General features: G+C 40.0%; 1 protein-coding gene across 1 annotated transcript in view; it reads right to left on the reverse strand.

The window, feature by feature from the left end:
* nuak1b (NUAK family, SNF1-like kinase, 1b) overlaps nt 1–22,668 on the reverse strand; it is a 78,509-nt gene that overhangs the window by 32,910 nt on the left and 22,931 nt on the right. The window contains exon 3 of the mRNA XM_062035890.1: nt 14,561–14,681. Within this exon, the coding sequence (XP_061891874.1) occupies nt 14,561–14,681 (121 nt within the window). The remainder of the gene's footprint in view (nt 1–14,560; nt 14,682–22,668) is intronic.

Below are 22,668 nucleotides of genomic sequence, written 5' to 3' on the forward strand. Positions count from 1 at the left end.
ATAATCCCCTCAATTCCCCCCAAAAATGGATTAACTCGCCGGAATATAAAGACAATATAACATACATCCATAAACGTGGATGCATATGCAAAATTGCAATATATTTATCTGTACAGAAATCTATTTACTTACTGTATATCTGCACCTTATTGCTTTTTTATCCTGCACTACCATGAGCTAATGCAGCGCAATTTCGTTCTTATCTGTACTGTAAAGTTCAAATTTGAATGACAATAAAAAGGAAGTCTAAGTCTAAGTCTAAGTCTGTTCCCTTACTGTAGCGAAGATACATACCGTACTGTGACTATGGCATAGCGTTACACCCTAATAAATATCATGACCAGATAAGATGGGAGGACGAGAATGGACATTGTGGACTAACACCCCTTCAGATGCACGCCGCCAAACAAGAACCCCACCTGCTGGCTCCTCTGCAACAAAGCAGGGAGGGACCGTTAACCCAATCAGGCCCGCTCCTCCGGGGCGACCGCTGGCCAGCAAAAACAAGAGACCCTCCGGGGGGACCGGAGGGCGTTCTCCAAGAGGCGGCGGTCCACCGTGGTGTCAAGAGATGCCCTCGACGGGTCACACGTCGGCATCATGTCACCACATTTCTCAACTCACTCCCACATTCCGCAGCGAGCACGCCGAGGCTGCTCGCCTGATAGGATCACAAGAAGGATTGAACAATAATGCGGTGGAGTCGTCTGTAAGTCGCGGCTCAAAGGCGGAGAGAGCGGCCTCCTTCTCCTCCCCCGTCCATTTTAATTGAACAATGATATCATCTTTCTTAAGGGTTCATACAAGATCCATTCAAATTCTGTGCCTGACAGCTGCGATACATACAAAAATATTACAATGATGACTTCATGATCATTTTATAAAATAGGGTTTCACAAACTGTGGGTCACCGGACCACAATGCAGAAAGCTATTTTATTGATCGTCAAACTGGCCCAAAATTGTTTGGCAAGGCTGTTGAAGTAAATGATCTACTTTATGATGCTTATTATTAGTTTTACAGGTTTTTTTTTATAGTTTATGTCAATGTAAATGTGACAAGTAAACCCACGAGATTTCGAAAGTCTGTGCTGAGCAGTTTGTTACCACCGCTCGTCTCACTTCAGACTGAAATATTTTTAAAGGCCTTAAAAACTAGGCCCCTCTTAAAGGGGAACTGCACTTTTTGTGGAATTTTGCCTATCGTTCACAATCATTATGAGAGACAACACACATCTTTTTCAGATGACAAAAAAAAACGCTTGAAAGATGCGGCTAATGAGAGTCACCGTTGTAGCCTTCAAAGCCCTCAGCAACGTTTTATATACACACTGCAAGTCTATACTGTATATAATGTAGTAACAGACACTTTCATAACAATATGTAATATGTACATTATACACACTGAAAGTATATATATAATGTAGTAACAGACACCTTCATAACAATATGTAATAAGTACAATATACACACTGCAAGTATATATATAATGTAGTAACAGACACCTTCATAACAATATGTATTAAGTACAATATACACACTGCTAGTATATATAATGCAGTAACAGACACCTTCATAACAATATGTAATATGTACAATATACACACTGCAAGTATATATATAATGTAGTAACAGACACCTTCATAACAATATGTAATATATTTTATATACACACTGCAAGTATACATATATAATGTAGTCACAGACACCTTCATAACAATATGTAATATATTTTATATACACACTGCAAGTATATATATATATATAATGTAGTAACAGACACCTTCATAACAATATGTAATATATTTTATATACACACTGCAAGTATATATATATAATTTAGTAACAGACACCTTCATAACAATGTATGTAATATATTTTATATACACACTGCAAGTATATATATAATGTAGTAACAGACACCTTCATAACAATATATGTAATATATTTTATATACACACTGCAAGTATATATATATATAATGTAGTAACAGACACCTTCATAACAATATATGCAATATATTTTATATACACACTGCAAGTATATATATATATAATGTAGTAACAGACACCTTCATAACAATATGTAATGTGTTTTGTACAAACACTGCAAGTATATATATAATGTAGTAACAGACACCTCAATAACAATATGTAATATGTTCAATATTTACCGTATTTTGATCCTTTTATTCATTTCCAGGACTGAGTTCTTTCGTGCATTGATTTCTGTTTCCATGGCAGCGCACGTCTGACTTCTAACAACATGAGTGTTCCTACTTCCGGAATCAAAGACGAGTGTGTTTTTTCATCATGGCAGACTTGGTAACAGACAACAAAGATGACCATTTTTGGACAAATGAGGATTCACAACCTTATCTTTTTGAAGCTGAATATACTGCTGCTTATAGAAGCGAGCACGAAGGAAGAGTGAGACGTTGGAGCAGACGGAAGCCGGGGCAGGGGGATGAAAGTGATTTTGAGGCTGTAAATATGGAACTTGGAGACAAGCTATTTCGACATAAATGTTAGTGGGTACGTGTGAACATGCTTTATCAGTATCTTTCAGTATCATGCTTCAAACCCTGCTTCGAACAGCTGTGCCGTACAAAACGTGCTCATTGTAGCCATTAAACCTGACTTCCTCATTTTGATTAAAAAAAAACTTTTTTTTATTTTTATTTCTGTTTTGAAGTGTTTTACATATTGTGCTCCTGAGTCAAAATGGCTGATCAATTTCAATGTATTATCATTTATTGAGTTTATTTAATTTAATTTTTCAGTTTTAAATGGTTCAAGTCGGTCAAAAAAGGTTTATAGTTTAAATAGGAAATAACCTTTGTTTTTTTAAATTTCAAGCACATTGATGCACTTTAAATCGTCAGACTAAAAATTATTTTAGTAAAGTTATTATTTGTTGTAAGTTCATCTATATTTCTTTTATTTTTAATTTTGCTTTAATGTTAATGAGGATACTATGTTATGCAGAGGTGTACTTACAACACTTTTATACACAAATCATACTGTTATAGGGCACAAAATGTTTTCTTCCTCCTTTTTTATTTTGGTTTAATGTTCATGAGGATACAATGTTATGCAGAAGTGTACTTAGAACAAGTATATAGACAAATCACAATGTTTTCTTCTTCCTGGGGGGGCATAACAGATAATAATTGAGAAACACTGTATAAAGTAAATGGAGGTCAAAATGTTTGCAGTGAAACAAATCGTTTCAAGCAACATAAATCACTCTAAGAGCTAGGGAGCAAGAAGATAACAGTTGAACGTTCTGGGCCTTGCTTTTCCCACACAGCTGGGTCACTGGGGGTGAGGGCCTCTGCTTTCTGCACCCTTGAGTGAACACCTTCACGACTTTTCTCGCTCCCCCCTCTCTCTGTCTTTCCTGGGGTCCTTTCAAAGATTTAATCCTCTACAAAAACACACAGTTGCTGAGTGATGCTAATGCTGCCTGATTGTGACTGTCTGGACATCACAGACTGGATGTTAAGGGAGACCGGGACGTCCGATTGGTGGACGGAGCCATGTGACCCGGCCTGACATTCATGGTGACCTGCGGCAGGGTTTTTGTTTTTTTCTTAAAGAGCAAATTCTCAGATTGCACTTCCATGTACCTTTGACCCCGGAGCGGTGGGGTAATTACCTGGCTTACATAACTCAGGATTGTCGGGTTGACCGGATCACACTGCTACCCCACTAAACTGTCATTTAACTCGGGCCAAAGTAAATCATGGGGTTTCGCCAACTATCCTATAACGCTTTTTGGAGACACGCACTCCGTCTGAGACAGGAATGCAAACACAGATCTTTAGTATAAAGCTACAGACAAAAACAATGGCGTGTTGCCATTGAGGGTGACTGGAACTTATTCATTTATTTATGTATTATTATATTAATGGACTTGTTCAAAATTGTTGAAAACACTATAATATGGGAACTTTAAATGTTATTGTGAAAAACAGGTCTGTTCAACTGGCACATCCGGTCCGCCAAAGCTCTTCATTTGACCCGCCGAACATCGCCCAAATAGGCTTGATGAAACCATTAAAGGCCTACTAAAATGATTTTTTTTTATTTAAACGGGGATAGCAGATCCATTCTGTGTGTCATACTTGATCATTTCGCGATATTGCCATATTTTTGCTGAAAGGATTTAGTATAGAACAACGACGATAAAGTTCGCAACTTTTGGTCTCTGATAAAAAAAAAGCCTTGCCCCTACCGGAAGTAGCGTGACGTAGTCAGTTGTTCGCCTCCTCATATTTTCCTATTGTTTTCAACGCAGCTAGAGCGTTTTGAACCGAGAAAGCGACGATTACCCCATTAATTTGAGCGAGGATGAAAGATTTGTGGATGAGGAACATTAGAGTGAATGACTAGAATGCAGTGCAAGACATCTTTTTTCGCTCTGACCGTAACTTAGGTACAAGCTGGCTCATTGGATTCCACACTCTCTCCTTTTTCTATTGTGGATATTGTATTTTAAACCACCTCGGATACTATATCCTCTTGAAAATGAGAGCCGAGAACGCAAAATGGACATTCACAGTGACTTTTATCTCCACGACAATACATCGGCGAAGCTCTTTAGCTACTGAGCTAACGTGATAGCATCTGGCTCAAATGCAGATAGAAACAAAATAAATAAATCCCTGACTGGAAGGATAGACAGAAGATCAACAACACTATTAAACCATGTACATGTAACTACACGGTTAATAATTCTCAGCCTGGCAAAGCTTAACAATGCTGTTGCTAACGACGCTGAAGCTAACTTAGCAACTTAGCAACCGGACCTCACAGAGCTATGATAAAAATATTAGCGCTCCACCTACGCCAGCCAGCCCTCATCTGCTCATCAACACCCGTGCTCACCTGCGTTCCAGCGATCGACGGCGCGACGAAGGACTTCACCCGATCACAGATGCGGTTGGCGGCTAGCATCGGCTAGCACGTCTGCTATCCAAGTAAGTCCTCCTTGTTGTGTTGCTACAGCCAGCCGCTAATACACCGATCCCACCTACAACTTTCTTCTTTGCAGTCTCCATTGTTCATTAAACAAATTGCAAAAGATTCACCAACACAGATGTCCAGAATACTGTGGAATTATGAAATGAAAACAGAGCTATTTTGTATTTGCTTCAATGGGCTACCGATACTCCTGTTTCACTGGCTACGTCACGCGCATACGTCATCATCCAAAGGCGTTTTCAACCGAAAGTTTAGCGGGAAATTTAAAATTGCACTTAATAAGTGGTCGGTAGTAGTGGGTTTCAGTAGGCCTTTAAAATAGCAGTAGAGTGGAAAAACAAGTTGACTTTATATGCTTATTTGTGTTTTATTGTATCTATTAAACCATATCCAATTGTATTTACAATCTGCATAGTATGTGAAAACACAGTTTAAACATCGCAAACTGCAAAATTTCAGTCAGTCATTTTGAATATTGCGCTCCGAATACCTTTGGCTATTTTCGGAGATTGACATCACAGTAGTAACACTTCTGCACTCTGACCATGTTATCAGATCTGTCATACTGGACATACGCAAAAATTGGAAAGAGATGTGCTGTTTATCATTCACAATCCTTATGAAAGACAAGAACACATATGATTGGCTTTTTTTATGCATTCGAAATCCTAAATAGTCAACAACTGGGTCTACAGATGGAGGGTCCTCTCATTATACTCTCTAAAAACATCCAGAAACTGCCAACAATATAACATTTACATGTCGTGACCTGAAAATGAACCAAATATGAGTGATATTGTTATTACAAGCGCTAACGCAGACGGACTATTTTAGCAGCGCATTGATAGCAGTGAGCTAATGCTAGCTTACGCTGCTATTGTTGATACACTGAGCTGACGGCTGCTTCTGCTTGGTCTCAAACTTGCTAAAAGTAAATTCCAGATCATAAATCATGCATCTCTCACCTGCGAGTAGACAAATGTGGTCATGGTCTGACAGGCTGGTCCACTTTGACATCCCCCGAGTTGGCAAAATAGACCCCACAAGACGCTCCCTGCAGTAACTTTTTTTAACCCTTCGTGAAGATTGTGATTGAATCTTCATCGTAACGGAATTATCCCAGCGAGAGTGTAAATATTACAGTGTTTGTTTTATTCTGGTTTGTTATTGTTAGTTTGTATGTTTAGCACCTAGCAATGCTGCGGGTGCTATGGTGTCACAATAAAACTGCATCCGTCACTCGGCTTCTAAAACTAATTGCCCATCCTCTTTGTGTTCGGGCTCAAAAATATAAGGTCTAGGATCATACATTTTCCAAAAGTAATCGTTGTTGGCTCTCACAAAGTCTGCTTGATTCGCACGGTTGTTGATGGGGAAGGGATCTTTGGTTCCTAGCCTCGTTGTCATGCGATCTTATGACCCATCCATCCATTCATCTTTTTCCGCTTATCTGAGGTCGGGTCGCGAGGGCAGCAGCCTAAGCAGGGAAGCCCAGACTTCCCTCTCCCCAGCCACTTCGTCCAGCTCCTCCCGGGGGATCCCGAGGCGTTCCCAGGCCAGCCGGGAGAGATAGTCTTCCCAACGTGTCCTGGGTCTTCCCCGTGGCCTCTTACCGGTCGGACGTGCCCTAAACACCTCTCTAGGGAGGCGTTCGGGTGGCATCCTGACCAGATGCCTAAACCACCTCATCTGGCTCCTCTCAATGTGGAGGAGTAGCAGCTTTTATTTGAGCTCCTCCCGGATGGCAGAGCTTCTCACCCAATCTCTAAAGGAGAGCCCCGCTACCCGGCGGAGGAAACTCATTTCGGCCGCTTGTACCCAAGATCTTGTCCTTTCGGTCATAACCCAAAGCTCATAACCAAAGGTGAGGATGGGAACGTAGATCGACCGGTAAATTGAGAGCTTTGCCTTCCGGCTCAGCTCCTTCTTCACCACAACGGATCGATACAGCGTCCGCATTACTGAAGACGCCGCACCAATCCGCCTGTCGATCTCACGATCCACTCTTCCCTCACTCGTGAACAAGACTCCGAGGTGCTTGAACTCCTCCACTTGGGGCAGGGTCTCCTGCCCAACCAGTAGATGGAACTCCACCCTTTTACGGGCGAGAACCATGGACTCGGACTTGGAGGTGCTGATTCTCATCCCAGTCGCTTCACACTCGGCTGCGAACCGATCCAGTGAGAGCTGAAGATCCTGGCCAGGTGAAGCCATCAGGACCACATCATCTGGTCACGGGAATTCCAGAGGGACACGGTCGAATGCCTTCTCCAAGTCCACAAAGCACATGTAGACTGGTTGGTCAAACTCCCATGCACCCACAAGGACCCTGCCGAGAGTATAGAGTTGGTCCACAGTTCCACGACCAGGACGAAAACCGCACTGTTCCTCCTGAATCCGAGGTTCGACTATCCGGCGTAGCTTCCTCTCCAGTACACCTGAATAGACCTTACCGGGAAGGCTGAGGAGTGTGATCCCACGATAGTTGGAACACACCCTCCGATCTTATGACTGGCTTCCTCATTATCTCTCAAATGGCTCGGAAATCTCTGTGAGATTGGTACTATTTTGATCATATCTATTTATTCTCAAAGTTTGGAAGTTTTTTGGTGTTATAAATCAGACATATATGATGATAGTTTCAATATAGAGGCAACTGGTTTTTCCACTCTACTGCAATTTTAAGGGTTGATCAGAATGCAGTACTCCCGCCACCCCACAGGGGGCAACAGCAAGGCATATGTGCCACAATGAAAATAAATAAATAAATGGCAAAAATCTGACTTTCAACAACGGCTGGACAACAAAATATGAATGTTCTGCCCCGAACAAGTGCTCGAGTCATTGTTTTCTGGTGGACCTTTTAAGTGACGGACACATGGATCCAGACAAGGACCAACAATGGTAGAAATCCCAGCGTGTAACATTTGTAAGTAGATATTGTGCATAAATATATTTCATTGGTTTTGTATTGAAATTGCTGACTTCGTGAAGTCTTTTGTATTCGTGGTCGCGTTGTTTTAGTCTGAGAGTAACTCTGCCGATCAAACTCGTTTAACATGTAGCGCTAAATTTGACCTCAGGTTTAACTGTGATAAGTCATATACAGTGCGTGCAATGTTGTGTAATTTCTATATGTGTAAACATTTGTAGTTTATTGTGTGAATATACTAACACTAAACCTTTTTTATTTATGTAAAATACGCAATGGACATTATACTTTTATGTTTATATTTCCAGTCTTACAAACCTAAAGGAAGAAGTGTAAAGAAATAAAACTGAGGAAGGAAAAGAATGCAAAAGAAGGAACATCAATCCTCAACAAAACTTCTAAAGTATCTGTTGGAAACGAGTAGCAAAGTCAGAATAATGAATTTATTGGCAGTGTCGTAGGAAAACTGATGTTTACTTTGCAATTAAGTAAACACAGTCTCCGGCGGCACTTTCTGACGAAACATCTACATTTTGATGTCCGGCCCTTGAGCCCTTGGGCTCTTGAAACTTCGGCCCTCTTCATGATGTAGTTGAATAACCCTTGTGTAAAACATGTTTTGTTTTTTTTTACATTGAGAGTTATTATTAAAACCCCCAACTGCAATTAGAGTTACTGACATTTGAATTTCCTGTAGCAATTTGTGCATTTACAACACTATCTGACTGTTTTGTTTTAAAAAGGGTAGGGTGTATAACAAAATCCTCTTCTAAAGTCCCTCCCAACATGCTGATGGATGCAGAATGTGACTGTAGAAAGGGAGTGGTATTACTGCGTCTTCATCACACACACATCTGGTTCAGCTTTGCTTCACACAAGTGCAGGAGCTATTGGAAAGGGTGTTGCTGGATAAGCAAAATCTGGGGGCCTCCTTTACATCTCTGCAGCCAGGCTGGGCGGAGGCCTTGCCGTGTTTCGAGGTATCCGGTCAAGCTTCCTGGTGGAGTCCAACCCATGAAAACACATACTTTGCTCGTTTATTATGAAGTCAGCTGCCCTTTAGCCCTCCACATGGCTGACATGCTGGCACCTTACCAAAAACAAACCCTGCTGTTTGTTTTATGCTCCCTGCACTGATAACAACCCGAGGACTTTGAGACGTAACAAAGGGACAGTCGTTAGACCAGTTTTTTTTTGGACTCCGCCTGGTACCATTGTGCCAGGGCAGCCGTCCTGAATGCGTTGCCATGTGTTGACAGGGGCATAAAAATAATCACCAGCAACAAATCAAGTGAAACTGCCTGCTGGTGACTTCTACTGCCTGCGTCGGGGCCAAGGCGACATTGTGAGGGATGATGGATTGCAAGCAATATGTTGAAAGAATTCAATGGGAATTGCTCAACCTTTTACATTTGCCATTAATTGTGCTGTATGTTTTATTTTTACAGAAAAAAACTAAAGGTGTTGAAAAAACAGAAAAAGGCTGATGGTTCAGTTTTAGGCCACGCCCAAAAACACATGTATTTTTAGAAAATAAATAAGTTTTCATTTTCCTTTCTTTGTGTTTTTTCCTTGGTCAAAATCAAATGTTTTAAAGGGGTGATGTGATTTTTTCCCCCCTCTACATTTAAAACACTTCCTTGTTGTCTACATAACATGTAATGGCGGTGCTTTGGTCAAAATGTTGCATAGATTTAGTTTTACAGACCATCTTCCAGCCGGTTCCTGACTGTCTCTTCAGAATGCGCCATTTATTTACGTGCCTTCACTTGGACTGTGTCTTCCCCTCGTCAGCCATGTTGTAGATTTTAGCGCTTCCATATGGAGTCTACTGATATCACCAGATATAAGTAAGAACTATACGTATTAGACATGGCACCAGCGGAGGATGCATTTGCAAGTACGAGCCAGTCTGCCCCACAACAAGAAGCTAGACTAAAAAAGGGAGCTTTTTCACTACGTCGGGCTTGCACAAAGACCTTTGGGTACATTTCTACTAGAGATGTCCGATAATGGCTTTTTGCCGATATCCGATATTCCGATATTGTCCAACTCTTAATTACCGATTCCGATATCAACTGATACCGATATATACAGTCGTGGAATTAACACATTTTTATGCCTAATTTTGTTGTGATGCCCCGCTGGATGCATTAAACAATGTAACAAGGTTTTCCAAAATAAATCAACTCAAGTTGTGGAAAAAAATGCCAAAATGGCACTGCCATATTTATTATTGAAGTCACAAAGTGCATTATTTTTTTTAACATACCTCAAAACAGCAGCTTGGAATTTGGGACATGCTCTCTCAGGGAGGAGGTTGAGGTGGGCGGGGTTGAGGTGGGGGTGGGGGAGGGTTAGGGAGTAGTGGAGGTCTATATTGTAGCGTCCCGGAAGAGTTAGTGCTGCAAGGGGTTCTGAGTATTTGTTCTGTTGTGTTTATGTTGTGTTACGGTGCGGATGTTCTCCCAAAATGTGTTTGTCATTCTTGTTTGGTGTGGCGCATATTTGTAACAGTGTTAAAGTTGTTTATATGGCCACCCTCAGTGTAACCTGTATGGCTGTTGACCAAGTATGCCTTGCATTCATTCACTTGTGTGTGTGAAAAGCCGTAGATATTATGTGACTGGGCCGGCACGCAAAGGCAGTGCCTTTAAGGTTTATTGGCGCTCTGTACTTCTCCCTAAGTCCGTGTACACAGCGGCGTTTTAAAAAGTCATACATTTTACTTTTTGAAACCGATAATTTCCGATATTACATTTTAAAGCATTTATCGGCCGATAATATCGGCAGTCCGATATTATCGGACATCTCTAATTTCTACCATATATGGAGATATTTGCTGACGTCCCACTTGAGAAAAACGGCACAAATGGGGCAAATTCCAAGTGGATCGTTTGGAGGAAATGTGAAGGAAGGCAAAATTGTTTTATAGATATTTCTGCCATGCCTCCAAGGTTTGATTTAAAATATTCAGGTCTTATCCAGATCCCAAATACACAAAAACAGATGCAAACAGGTAAGAAAAGTTGGTTTTACAGAATAGGTCCCCTCTAATAATGCAGATTTTCAAAAATTCTGCTTGGCTGTAAAATTAGATAAATGCATTCAAAGAATATACCAAATTAATAGTTTTTTTACATATATTTTGTATAATATAACTGTTATTATTGTGCACATTACTGAGAAAAAACAGGACGTGAGGGCTTGCGTACACTAACTCTTCTACTGCACACAAAATGTGTCAAAACAGGCTCATCTGCTGCTCATCTGTGCTATTTTTATTCTTACTAATACACCACATACTGACGCTGTTATTAAGCCCTAAAGTTTGACGCCAATGAGTCAAATTGACTTGAAATTTCTCATACCTCAATGCGCTCTCCCCGACTGTACCCATTGTAACTTTAGAATCACCTCGGAATTTTGTACACACCTTTTAAAGGACCCAAGGACACAGGTGCGTGAAATTTGAGCAAGATTTCTGGACAAACATGGCCGCCAGCAATCCTAATGCAGACCTGGGCAAATTAAGGCCCGGGGGCCACATGCGGCCCGTTAAGCTTTTCAATCTGGCCTGCCGGACATTCCCAAATTGTTTTAGATCTTTAAGATGTAAAGTGTAGCTGCCATTATGATGTGCAGTGATGTTTTCTAATGACCGTAAGTCTTGAACTATACAAAGTATTTCAATGGTTGGAATCTGCGCTTTTGCATGATATACTAGTTACTATGGTCATCTAATTAGTTACTATGGTCATCTAATTAGTTACTATGGTAATGTAAGTCACAGCAGCCCAGATGAGGCACCAAGCAGTGTGGGTGGGGAGCGTTTCCACAGAGTGTTTCCAGAGCCTGAAATGTGGGTATCAGGGACAGACGTGGAAGGAGATTTTTACAACATAGTTCTAAAACTTAGTGATACATCAGATTGTAGGCGTTTTTTTAGTTTTTTCGTGTTCATATTTCGCTGTTTGTTGCATTTATGTTGCGTTTCGCTTGATTGTAAAATATGTCAATCGAGAAGGGGTGTAACGTTCATATGTTGTCAATATTCAGTGTTTTATCAATCATAGTTAATATTGCTAAAACCCACATTCTTTATTTTCATGTACATTCTGGGTGTTTCATTCAGTAAAAAAATTTAATATTCCATTCCATTTTTTAAGGCTATCTGTCATAACGTTTTTAGCATTTAATCAGACATTATTGTGAGGTTTTGTATTAGTGTTCCTAAAAATCAGATATACCGAGCGGAAGAAAAAATTGGAAAAATCAGATATACCGGCCCCCAGACACATTTGCGCCCCCACCCCCCCGAGTCAAAATAATTGCCCAGGCCTGTCCTAATGTCTTTGCAGGGACGCAGGTAGGACAGAGCAACTAATTGTCCACAAGTCGGGGACCATTTGTCGAGTGATTACGAAACTTTAAGAATATTTGTATTACATGTACTATATACTAGCATGTCTTTCAGCTACACATGTCAGTTATGACGCCCCCATGGTGCAGTTATATTTATTTAACGTAAATAAGACATTGGCTGGTAATTTAAAACATGCTTAAGAATATATTTCTCATATGCATGCATAAATATACATTAGTGGTGTCAAATGATTCACTTTTTTCAACACATTAATCACAAATTTAAATTTGGATTAATCAAAAGGTATAATTTAAGAGGCCAACATTTGGACAGATATGCAATTGTATTGTCAAAGGGACATTTTGACATTTTAATCCACATTATTTATTTGCTCATAGTTCTATTTAAAATTTTAAAGTGAAATATGCCAGGCTGATCACTGACCATATAAACCTACACCTTTCAGGCAACCATTTAGAGTTAAAGGTGAACTGCACTTTTTTGGGGAATTTTGCCCATCGTTCAAAATTATTACGACTGATGGATTTTTAAAAATGCATTCTAATTCTAAATATTAAATACATTTGATCAAAACTTTGCTTGTTCAATTCTGCCTATAAAGCCCTTAAAAAACATCCAAACACCTCCATTAGGGTTTTATATACATGATGTAACTAAGTATATATGTTATGTGGTAACATTTATAATAACATTTAATATTTACTATTTTGATCACTTTTGCGCATTAATTTTAAAAACGCATCACAACGTTTACTTTTTTTTTTCTTCATTACTGATTATTACTCACTGCAGACTTTATGAGAGCCAACAAACATAATAAAACATCACTTACTGTACAATGTCTGCTGTCATTGGGATGCCAACTGCTAGGATGTTTATATATTCCCATTTAGATAAAAAATGTCTCATAATTCTCGCACAGAAATGGTGTGGGGGGCGAGGGTAAAAGTACTTTTTGTGTCGTTCTCGCCAGTTCCAGGTCCTAAATAGCTGTCAAAGTGTCCCAACTTGCTGGATTATATCCTCAGCCATCTACTTTTCAGGTGAGAGGCATAATTTATGATCCACAATAAATTTACAGGGAGCAGGGAAGCGAGGAAACAGCAGACCACTCGATGATGTAAACATTGGCACACAGGAAGTGATCACGTTGTCGCTATAAATAGTTATAATAACACTATCACTAATACTTGGTTAATATTCAAGTCACAAGATTTAAATGGAGTATTTTTGGTGCTTTTTGAATAGTTATCGGATTTTATGGGCAAAATAGTGGAACTCCTATAGGCTGTGCTGTAAGCAGACTTTTATTTGCGTTGATTTAATATTTAGAATGCACTAAAATAAAAAAAATTGTCGTCCTTCCAAATGCTCGTGAATGAAAATCCAAAACAAATGCAGTTCCCCTTTAAGGTTAAAAAGCATTCACGGTCAACATAAATTCCGTGATTAATCTGTGTATGTATCTACGATTAATGCAGTATTTTCTGTGATTAACTAGATGAGTTAACTCGTTGTTTTTGACAGCCCTAATATAAATACTACTGTCATTTCATCGAGATTTTTAAGGCTTCTTATGTGGCAAATAAAAACCTCGCAGCCAATGCAGAGAGCGAGCAAAACAACATTGTGTGTAGACTTTTTTCCAACCCTGGAGTGGAGAAGACATGCTTTCAGAAATATTTGTGTATATGTGGACGAGCTTGGCTTGTCGTTTTGATATTTGCCTCCTAGCCTAGATGGATGCTGCTTCAGGGAAGGCTTAAGATCTTTCCTCTCTCATCATTACAAGTGGACAGCAGTCAGACAGCGTGCGGGGCCCAGTGACAGAGGTCAATCCAAGAGACACGCACACACACACACACACACACACACACACACACACACACACGCACACACACACGCACACACGCACACACGTGCAACTTTCACAAGTAGAGTCTGCTTCCCAGCTGCTGTTGTCTCCTAAGTGTCAGCAGATGTCTGGCCGAGAGATCAAGACCGAAGACGAGGGATGAAACCTCTCAGATGTGGGAGAGGCAATCCCTCGGAACGCCAAGCCTCTTATACGTTCAACAGAGCACACAGGCGCACACACAATCTAGGGCCGTCCAGACTTTTACAGACGCAGCAGAAGAGATGAATAACATCCCAGATCTTTTTTTAATGACCTCTGCCTGTCGTAACATGACAGTCCTACGGCCGAGACACCAATCCTGCATCTGCATTTGTATTCACATGCGGTCAACCTCACCTTCGTATATAGAGATGATGTGCGGGTGGCGGAGCGACGACATGATCTCGATTTCTCGGCGGATGTGAACCATGTCCTGCTCGTCCCTGATCTTCTCCTTCCGAATCGACTTGATGGCCACCTGTGAAGAGAGAGTATGTGTTTGATTAACCCTTTAATACAAGCAATAACCGAAGAAATGAACAAATTAAAAACATGGTTTGACAAAAACAGACTATCTTTGAATCTCAGTCAAACTAAAATAATGCTATTTTGGTAACAGTAGAAGAGAAAGTCAAACACAAATACAAATAGACGGAGTAGACATTGAAAGGGTAAAAGAAAACACATTTTTGGATGTAACACTAAATGATAAAATGAATTGGACATCTCATGTGAAAAATATCCAACATAAAGTAGCAAGAAACACGTCAATAATGAACAAGGAAAAACATGTTCTGGACCAACAATCACTTCATATTCTTTACTGCTCGCTAGTGTTATCATATCTGAGTTATTGTGCAGAAATATGGGGAAACAATTACAAATGTGCACTTCATTCACTAACGGTGTTAAAAAAAAGATCAGTTAGAATAATACATATGCATATGGATATAGAGATCATACAAAACCCTTTATTTATTGAATCACAAATATTGAAATTCAACGATTTGGTGCATTTGCAAACAGCTAAAATGATGCACAAAGCAAACTAAAACCTGCTAGCCAAGAATGTACAACAATTCTTCTCAACAAACGAGGAGAAATATAACCTTAGAGGAAGATCTAATTTAAAACATTTGTATGCTCGTACAACACTTAAAACCTTAAGCATATCAGTATGTGGAATTAAATTATGGAATGGATTAAACAAAGAATAAAAACAAATCACCAATATGATTCAGTTTAAGCGACTGTTCAAACTACAACTGTTCACAAAGTACACAGAACAAAAATTATGATGAATATCTTGAAAAAAAGTTGTTTTTTTTGAGACAGATTGATCATGTATTTAATATTTGTTTACTTACTATGGTATATTATTTGGGTAACATCTTAGTATGGGGAACATATTCACCATTAATTAGTTGATTATTAACATGCAAATTAGTAACATATTGGCTCTTAATTAGTCATTATTAAGTACTTAATAATGCCTTGTTCTGCATGGCCTTATTATACAACTAACCCTAACCCTAGCTCTAAACAAATAACTCTAAATTAAGTTTTTGTTACTTAGAATATGTTCCCCATACTAAAGTGTAACCATAATTTGTTTATTATTTATTTGTTGACTGTTTTGTTACAGAGAACAAGGAAATATGATAAAATTGATATGGTATGAAAAGGGGTAGGATTAAATAAGCTCAGCTTCTTCCTACTCCTTTTCGGACATGCGGTAATGAAACAACTTGAATGTGTGATAAATTATATTGTATCGCATGCATGTTCCAAATAAACTGAAACTGAACTGAAACTTTATCGGTCAAGGAGTATATTTGGTTCGTGTGTCATTCCTGCCAGTAGGGGTAAATCGAGAATTTGGACCCCAGTGTTTGCTAGCCAGGTTATTAATATGTCAATGCAAGGATCTGCCAGTGTGTATACAATGGTCCAAGTTCCTCTATACAACAGGAGCACTCGAGTGTTTGTAGGAACTTGCTGCAAAAATGTTTGTCTCAAAATGTTGTACGAAACTCGGGGGGGCTGGTATGGTTGAGTAGATCTGCTTTAGATGCATGCACATAAGACATTTGGGCATTTGCTCCTCCCACATACAATAGCAAAAACACAAACCTTTCACACTTTAGCTTTGCCCATCGGACTACGCGACATGGTTTAAATTTGGTGGCAATCGGACTAGTCTGTTTGTAAAAGACCACCAAAATTTGCCCTGTAACTGTAACTGGGGCTTCAAATCAAAATGGCTGAATTTGTGTGCGTTTTCTGTAGAGATGTGCGATAACATCGGACTGCCGAAAGAAAAAGATATTATCGGCCGATAAATGCTTTAAAATGTAATATCGGAAATTATCGGTATCGGTTTCAAAAAGTAAAATGTATGACTTTTTAAAACGCCGCTGTACGGAGTGGTACACGGACATAGGGCGAAGCACAGAGCAGTTGCGTCTCCCAGTCATACTTAACAACCCTCCCGAATTTCAGTGCCCCTCCCGACAATATCCCGGGGCAACCATTCTCCCGAATTTCTCCCGATTTCAACCCAAACAACATAATTGGGGGCGTGCCTTAAAGGCACTGCATTTGCGTGCCGGCCTAATCACATAATATCTACGGCTTTTCACACACACAAGTGAATGCAAGGCATACTTGGTCAACAGCCATACAAGTCACACTGAGGGTTGCCGTATAAACAACTTTAACACTGTTACAAATATGCGCCACACTGTGAACCCACACCAAACAAGAATGACAAACACATTTCGGGAGAACATCCGCACCGTAACACAACAGAACAAATACCCAGAACCCCTTGCAGCACTAACTCTTCTGTAGCTTGCTAGTTTGTTTGCGCTAGCTTTCTGAGGCTCTTATTTTGTTAGCGCAGGCAGGATGGAGCAGCCCTTTTATTGTGAAGACAGGAACTGTGCAGTCGGTCTTTAGAGTTGTTTTTTTTTTTTTTGCAAATATATTTTATTGAATTTTTCAGTTAAAGTCACATTTAACAGTCATACTTTGCTCACGCAAACCCTTCATACAGGCACACATCCACTCATACACACTCACATGCACACTTGAGGAGAGAGGTGCACTTGAACTTTAACAACTCAAGGTTTACAATATAGACATTATTAGAAAAAATCCCCAGATATTGTACATACATCCATCCATTCCGCTCTGGCTCAGGATCAGCAGGCTATGCAGACCATAGCAAGATTGATGAATATTCCTCAGCATCAAGGATCCTCACGAAGTGATCACAAGATCACCTCCCGAGGACCTCTCCGCTGTTCACACTTAAAAAAAAAAAAAAGAAAGTCACAGGGCTTGATCAGATGCAAAACTATACAAAATAAAAAGTCACAAAAAAAGAAGGCAATTAAACCGTAACAAAACCATATCAAAAGTGTAGGATCAATACAAACAATAATAACAATAATAAAAAAAAGAATACAACTACAAAAAAGATGACAGTTTTTTGTTTGTTTTTTCTTTAAATGTCTATAAGTTATGATTCAATATACTGTATGTCAGTAAAGGTTTCCAGGTTAGTTCCCATTTATTCATATTTGTAGAGTTTATAAATCTTATTTTTTCAAGAGGGACAGCGTGGCGCAGTTGGTAGAGTGGCCGTGCCAGCAATTGGAGGGTTGCTGGTTACTGGGGTTCAATCCCCGCCTTCTACCATCCTAGTTACGTCCGTTGTGTCCTTGGGCAAGACACTTCACCCTTTGCCCCTGATGGCTGCTGGTTAGCGCCTTGCATGGCAGCTCCCGCCATCAGTGTGTGAATGTGTGTGTGAATGGGTGAATGTGGAAATACTGTCAAAGCGCTTTGAGTACCTTGAAGGTAGAAAAGCGCTATACAAGTATAACCCATTTATCATTTATCATTAAGAGTCATTACATTCACAAGTTCATTTAACCAGTTCCTGAAGTTGGGTGCAGATGGGGTTTTCCAATGAGTCTTTTGGCCGGTCTTTAGAGTTTTGACGGCAGGTATGGCGCGAGAGTCTATTGAAATAAAAAGTGTTTCTCGCTTTCCTGTCGGTCATTTTTTCTTAATAATGATCTGGCAGCAGCCAGTGTCATCTCACAAGACGCAATCAAGTGACGAAAGTGACGTCATAGTGAAGATTGATTCACTAATTTTTAGGTCTATTTATTTAAAGGCCTACTGAAACCCACTACTACCGACCACGCAGTCTGATAGTTTATATATCAATGATGAAATCTTAACATTATAACACATGCCAATACGGCCGGGTTAACTTATAAAGTGACATTTTAAATTTGCCGCTAAACTTCCGGTTCGAAACGCCTCTGAGGATGACGTATGCGCGTGACGTAGACCGGCGAACACGGGTATGCCTTCCACATTGAAGCCAATACGAAAAAGCTCTGTTTTCATTTCATAATTCCACAGTATTCTGGACATCTGTGTTCGTGAATCTGTTGCAATCATGTTCATTGCATTATGAAGAAGGAAGCTGAGCAAGCAAAGAAGAAAGTTGTCGGTGCGAAATGGACGTATTTTTCGAACGTAGTCAGCAACAACAGTACATTCCTGAAAGATGCAGTCAAGATGGAAGAACTCGGATAACAGAGACTCTAACCAGGAGGACATTTGACTTGGATACACAGACGCCTGTAGAGAACTGGGACAACACAGACTCTTACCAGGATTACTTTGATTTGGATGACAAAGACGCAGACGTGCTACTGTGAGTATGCAGCTTTGGCTTTTTTTTGCGTACGTACGTAACTTTTTTTAAATATATAAGCTTTATGAACCTTGGGTTAGGTGAACGGTCTTTTGGGCTGAGTGATTGTGTGTGTTGATCAGGTGTTTGAATTGTATTGGCGTGTTCTATGGAGCTAGGAGCTAGCAGAGGAGCTAGGAGCTAGCATAACACGTACCGTACCGTACGTGCGCGTTACGTACGTAACTTTTTAAAAATATATAAGCTTTATGAACCTTGGGTTAGGTGAACGGTCTTTTGGGCTGAGTGATTGTGTGTGTTGATCAGGTGTTTGAATTGTATTGGCGTGTTCTATGGAGCTAGGAGCTAGCATAACAAACACGCAGGTGTTATTATGCAGGATTAATTTGTGGCATATTAAATATAAGCCTGGTTGTGTTGTGGCTAATAGAGTATATATATGTCTTGTGTTTATTTACTGTTGTAGTCATTCCCAGCTGAATATCAGGTACCGTGAGTATGCAGCCTTGGCTGCTAAACATTCGATAACTTGACCGTATGTGCGCGTCACGTACGTAACTTTTTAAAAATATATAAGCTTTATGAACCTTGGGTTAGGTAAACGGTCTTTTGGGCTGAGTGATTGTGTGTGTTGATCAGGTGTTTGAATTGTATTGGCGTGTTCTATGGAGCTAGGAGCTAGCAGAGGAGCTAGGAGCTTGCATAACAAACACGCAGGTGTTTTTATGCAGGATTAATTTGTGGCATGTTAAATGTAAGCCTGGTTGTGTTGTGGCTAATAGAGTATATATATGTCTTGTGTTTATTTACTGTTGTAGTCATTCCCAGCTGAATATCAGGTCACCCCCGGCTCTCACAGCATCTTCCCTATCTGAATAGCTTCAACTCCCCACTAGTCCTTCACTTGCACTTTACTCATCCACAAATCTTTCATCCTCGCTCAAATTAATGGGGAAATTGTCGCTTTCTCGGTCCGAATCTCTCTCACTTCATGCGGCCATCATTGTAAACAATAGGGAACTTTGCGTATATGTTCAACTGACTACGTCACGCTACTTCCGGTAGGTGCAAGCCTTTTTTTTATCAGATACCAAAAGTTGCAATCTTTATCGTCGTTGTTCTATACTAAATCCTTTCAGCAAAAATATGGCAATATCGCGAAATGATCAAGTATGACACATAGAATAGATCTGCTATCCCCGTTTAAATAAAAAAAATTCATTTCAGTAGGCCTTTAATGCCTGGCTGGCGATTGACTGACACACCCTCCGCTATCACGATGGACGTAATGGGCACCCCTGCTTTAGTCCATATAGTCCCCCCTGTGAGTGCTCCTTTTGTTGCACAGTGGCAACCTTTGACCCTATCAGCGGCCTCTGTTGACACGATAGCAAGATGAGTCAGAGAATAAGCGGCGTCATTCACACTGTGCAATTTACTGAGCCTCTTTGAAAGTGTGAAGGAGCTGTCTGTGAGGGGGGACGGGACGACCTGACTGGCATGCAGGGGCCTTTAATGGAGGACCAAAAGACTATATTTAACCAGGTATTAGTCAGTGCCTGGGTCCCGACCTTTGTGAGATCAGAGGGAGAGATTCACAGGAGGGGGTTTCCATAACGGTCTACCTGGAAGCAGCTGACTGTTGTGTTTAGTTTGGTTAAAAGGAACTTGGCTGCGTATTATTTGCTGTTACCGTCTGTTTGGTTAAATATGAACGCAATCATCAGAACCCTGATGTGTACCAAACAAGCAGAACTTTAGGAGATGGGTACCAAAGGCACGGACCAGTGTCAATATGACAGCAAAAAGGAAGCTGTGCTGAAATTGTTTGTCTCTCATCTCTTTTAAAGTATGCTTTGGAATCTTTTGGTAACATTTAATCTTGTAAATAAAGCTTAATACAAAAATAGCCTACATTTCCAAACCCAGCATACGGAATATTTGAGTTATGTCATGTGGTACACTGCAAAAACTGAAATCTAAGTAAGATTAAATATCTCAAATAAGGGTGATATTTGCTCATTTTCTGTCTAATAAGATAATTTTTCTCACTAAGCAGATTTTATGTTAGAGTTTTTTACTTGTTTTAAGGGTTTTTGGTCCTAAATGATAATAATAATAATAATAATAATACCTGGGATTTATATAGCGCTTTTCTAAGTACCCAAAGTCGCTTTACATGTTAAAAACCCATCATTCATTCACACCTGGTGGTGGTAAGCTACTTTCGTAGCCACAGCTGCCCTGGGGTAGACTGACGAAAGCGTGGCTGCCAATTTGCGCAGCAATGATCTCAGTAAGATCATTTGATGACCTATATTGAGTAAAACATGCTTGAAACTATAATATCAACTGTTGCAAAGCTGTGTCATCAACACTCACAAGTATAAACCTACTTTTTTTAAAGTAATAATTTCTTATTTCAAGCATGAAAAAAAAATGATGATTTTGACACAATTGTGTCTCATAATTAAAACAGATGACAGCCAAATGGACTTTGCTGTTTTATTTTCAATGAAACAATAGAAAATACGTACTCATATAGTAGTACCGTTGGCACAGTACAGTAAACTGACAGTTAATATTTAAACATTTAACATTTGACATTTCAAGCAATTTTGAACAGAAAGAGTTCATGCACATTCAGATAAATTCTTCAAAATTACAATTAAAACAATTTTGGCCGGGGGCTGGGCTGTATTTATGCGCACTAATTGACTGAAAGAGCACGCACTTGGCGCGATGATGTCATGTTATCGATGGAAAAATGCATTTTTAGACAATATGATTTGCCTGAGCGGCTAGGAGACCCCGAGGGTAACAAGCGGTTGCCTTGTTGCCTTTCCATTAAGAACAATAAATTAGTTTTTAATATAAGTTTGCTGGTTTCAAGAAATGTAATGCCGAGCGCATATCATTATGTCAAAATAATGGCACTAGCATTTACTTCATTTAAGAATATTTTTCAACATATTGAGCAAAAAGGTCTCTTTTTTTTCTACCAAGAAAAGTGCACTTGTTATTAGTGAGAATATACTTATTTTAAGGTATTTTTGGGTTCATTGAGGTTAGCTAATTTTGGCGGTATAGCTCGGTTGGTAGAGTGGCCGTGCCAGCAACTTGAGGGTTGCAGGTTCGATCCCCGCTTCCGCCATCCTAGTCACTGCCGTTGTGTCCTTGGGCAAGACACTTTACCCACCTGCTCCCAGTGCCACCCACACTGGTTTAAATGTAACTTAGATATTGGGTTTCACTATGTAAAGCGCTTTGAGTCACTAGAGAAAAAGCGCTATATAAATATAATTCACTTCACTTCACTACTTGTTTTGGAAAGTCTTGACAAGCCAAATTTTCTTGTTCTATTGGCAGATAATTTTGCTTAGTTCAAGTAAATTTCCCCTAATTTTTGTATTTTTCTTGTTTTTGAACAAGTACATTTGAGGCAAAGCTCTCAATCTACCGGTCGATCTACGTTCCCATCCTCACCTATGGTCATGAGCTTTGGGTTATGACCGAAAGGACAAGATCACGGGTACAAGCGGCCGAAATGAGTTTCCTCCGCCGGGTGGCGGGTCTCTCCCTTAGAGATAGGGTGAGAAGCTCTGTCATTCGGGAGGAGCTCAAAGTAAAGCCGCTGCTCCTCCACATCGAGAGGAGCCAGATGAGGTGGTTCGGGCATCTGGTCAGGATGCCACCCAAACGCCTCCCTAGGGAGGTGTTTAGG

This window comes from Entelurus aequoreus, linkage group LG24, assembly GCF_033978785.1.
Source record: "Entelurus aequoreus isolate RoL-2023_Sb linkage group LG24, RoL_Eaeq_v1.1, whole genome shotgun sequence".
Taxonomy (NCBI): Eukaryota; Metazoa; Chordata; class Actinopteri; order Syngnathiformes; family Syngnathidae; genus Entelurus; species Entelurus aequoreus.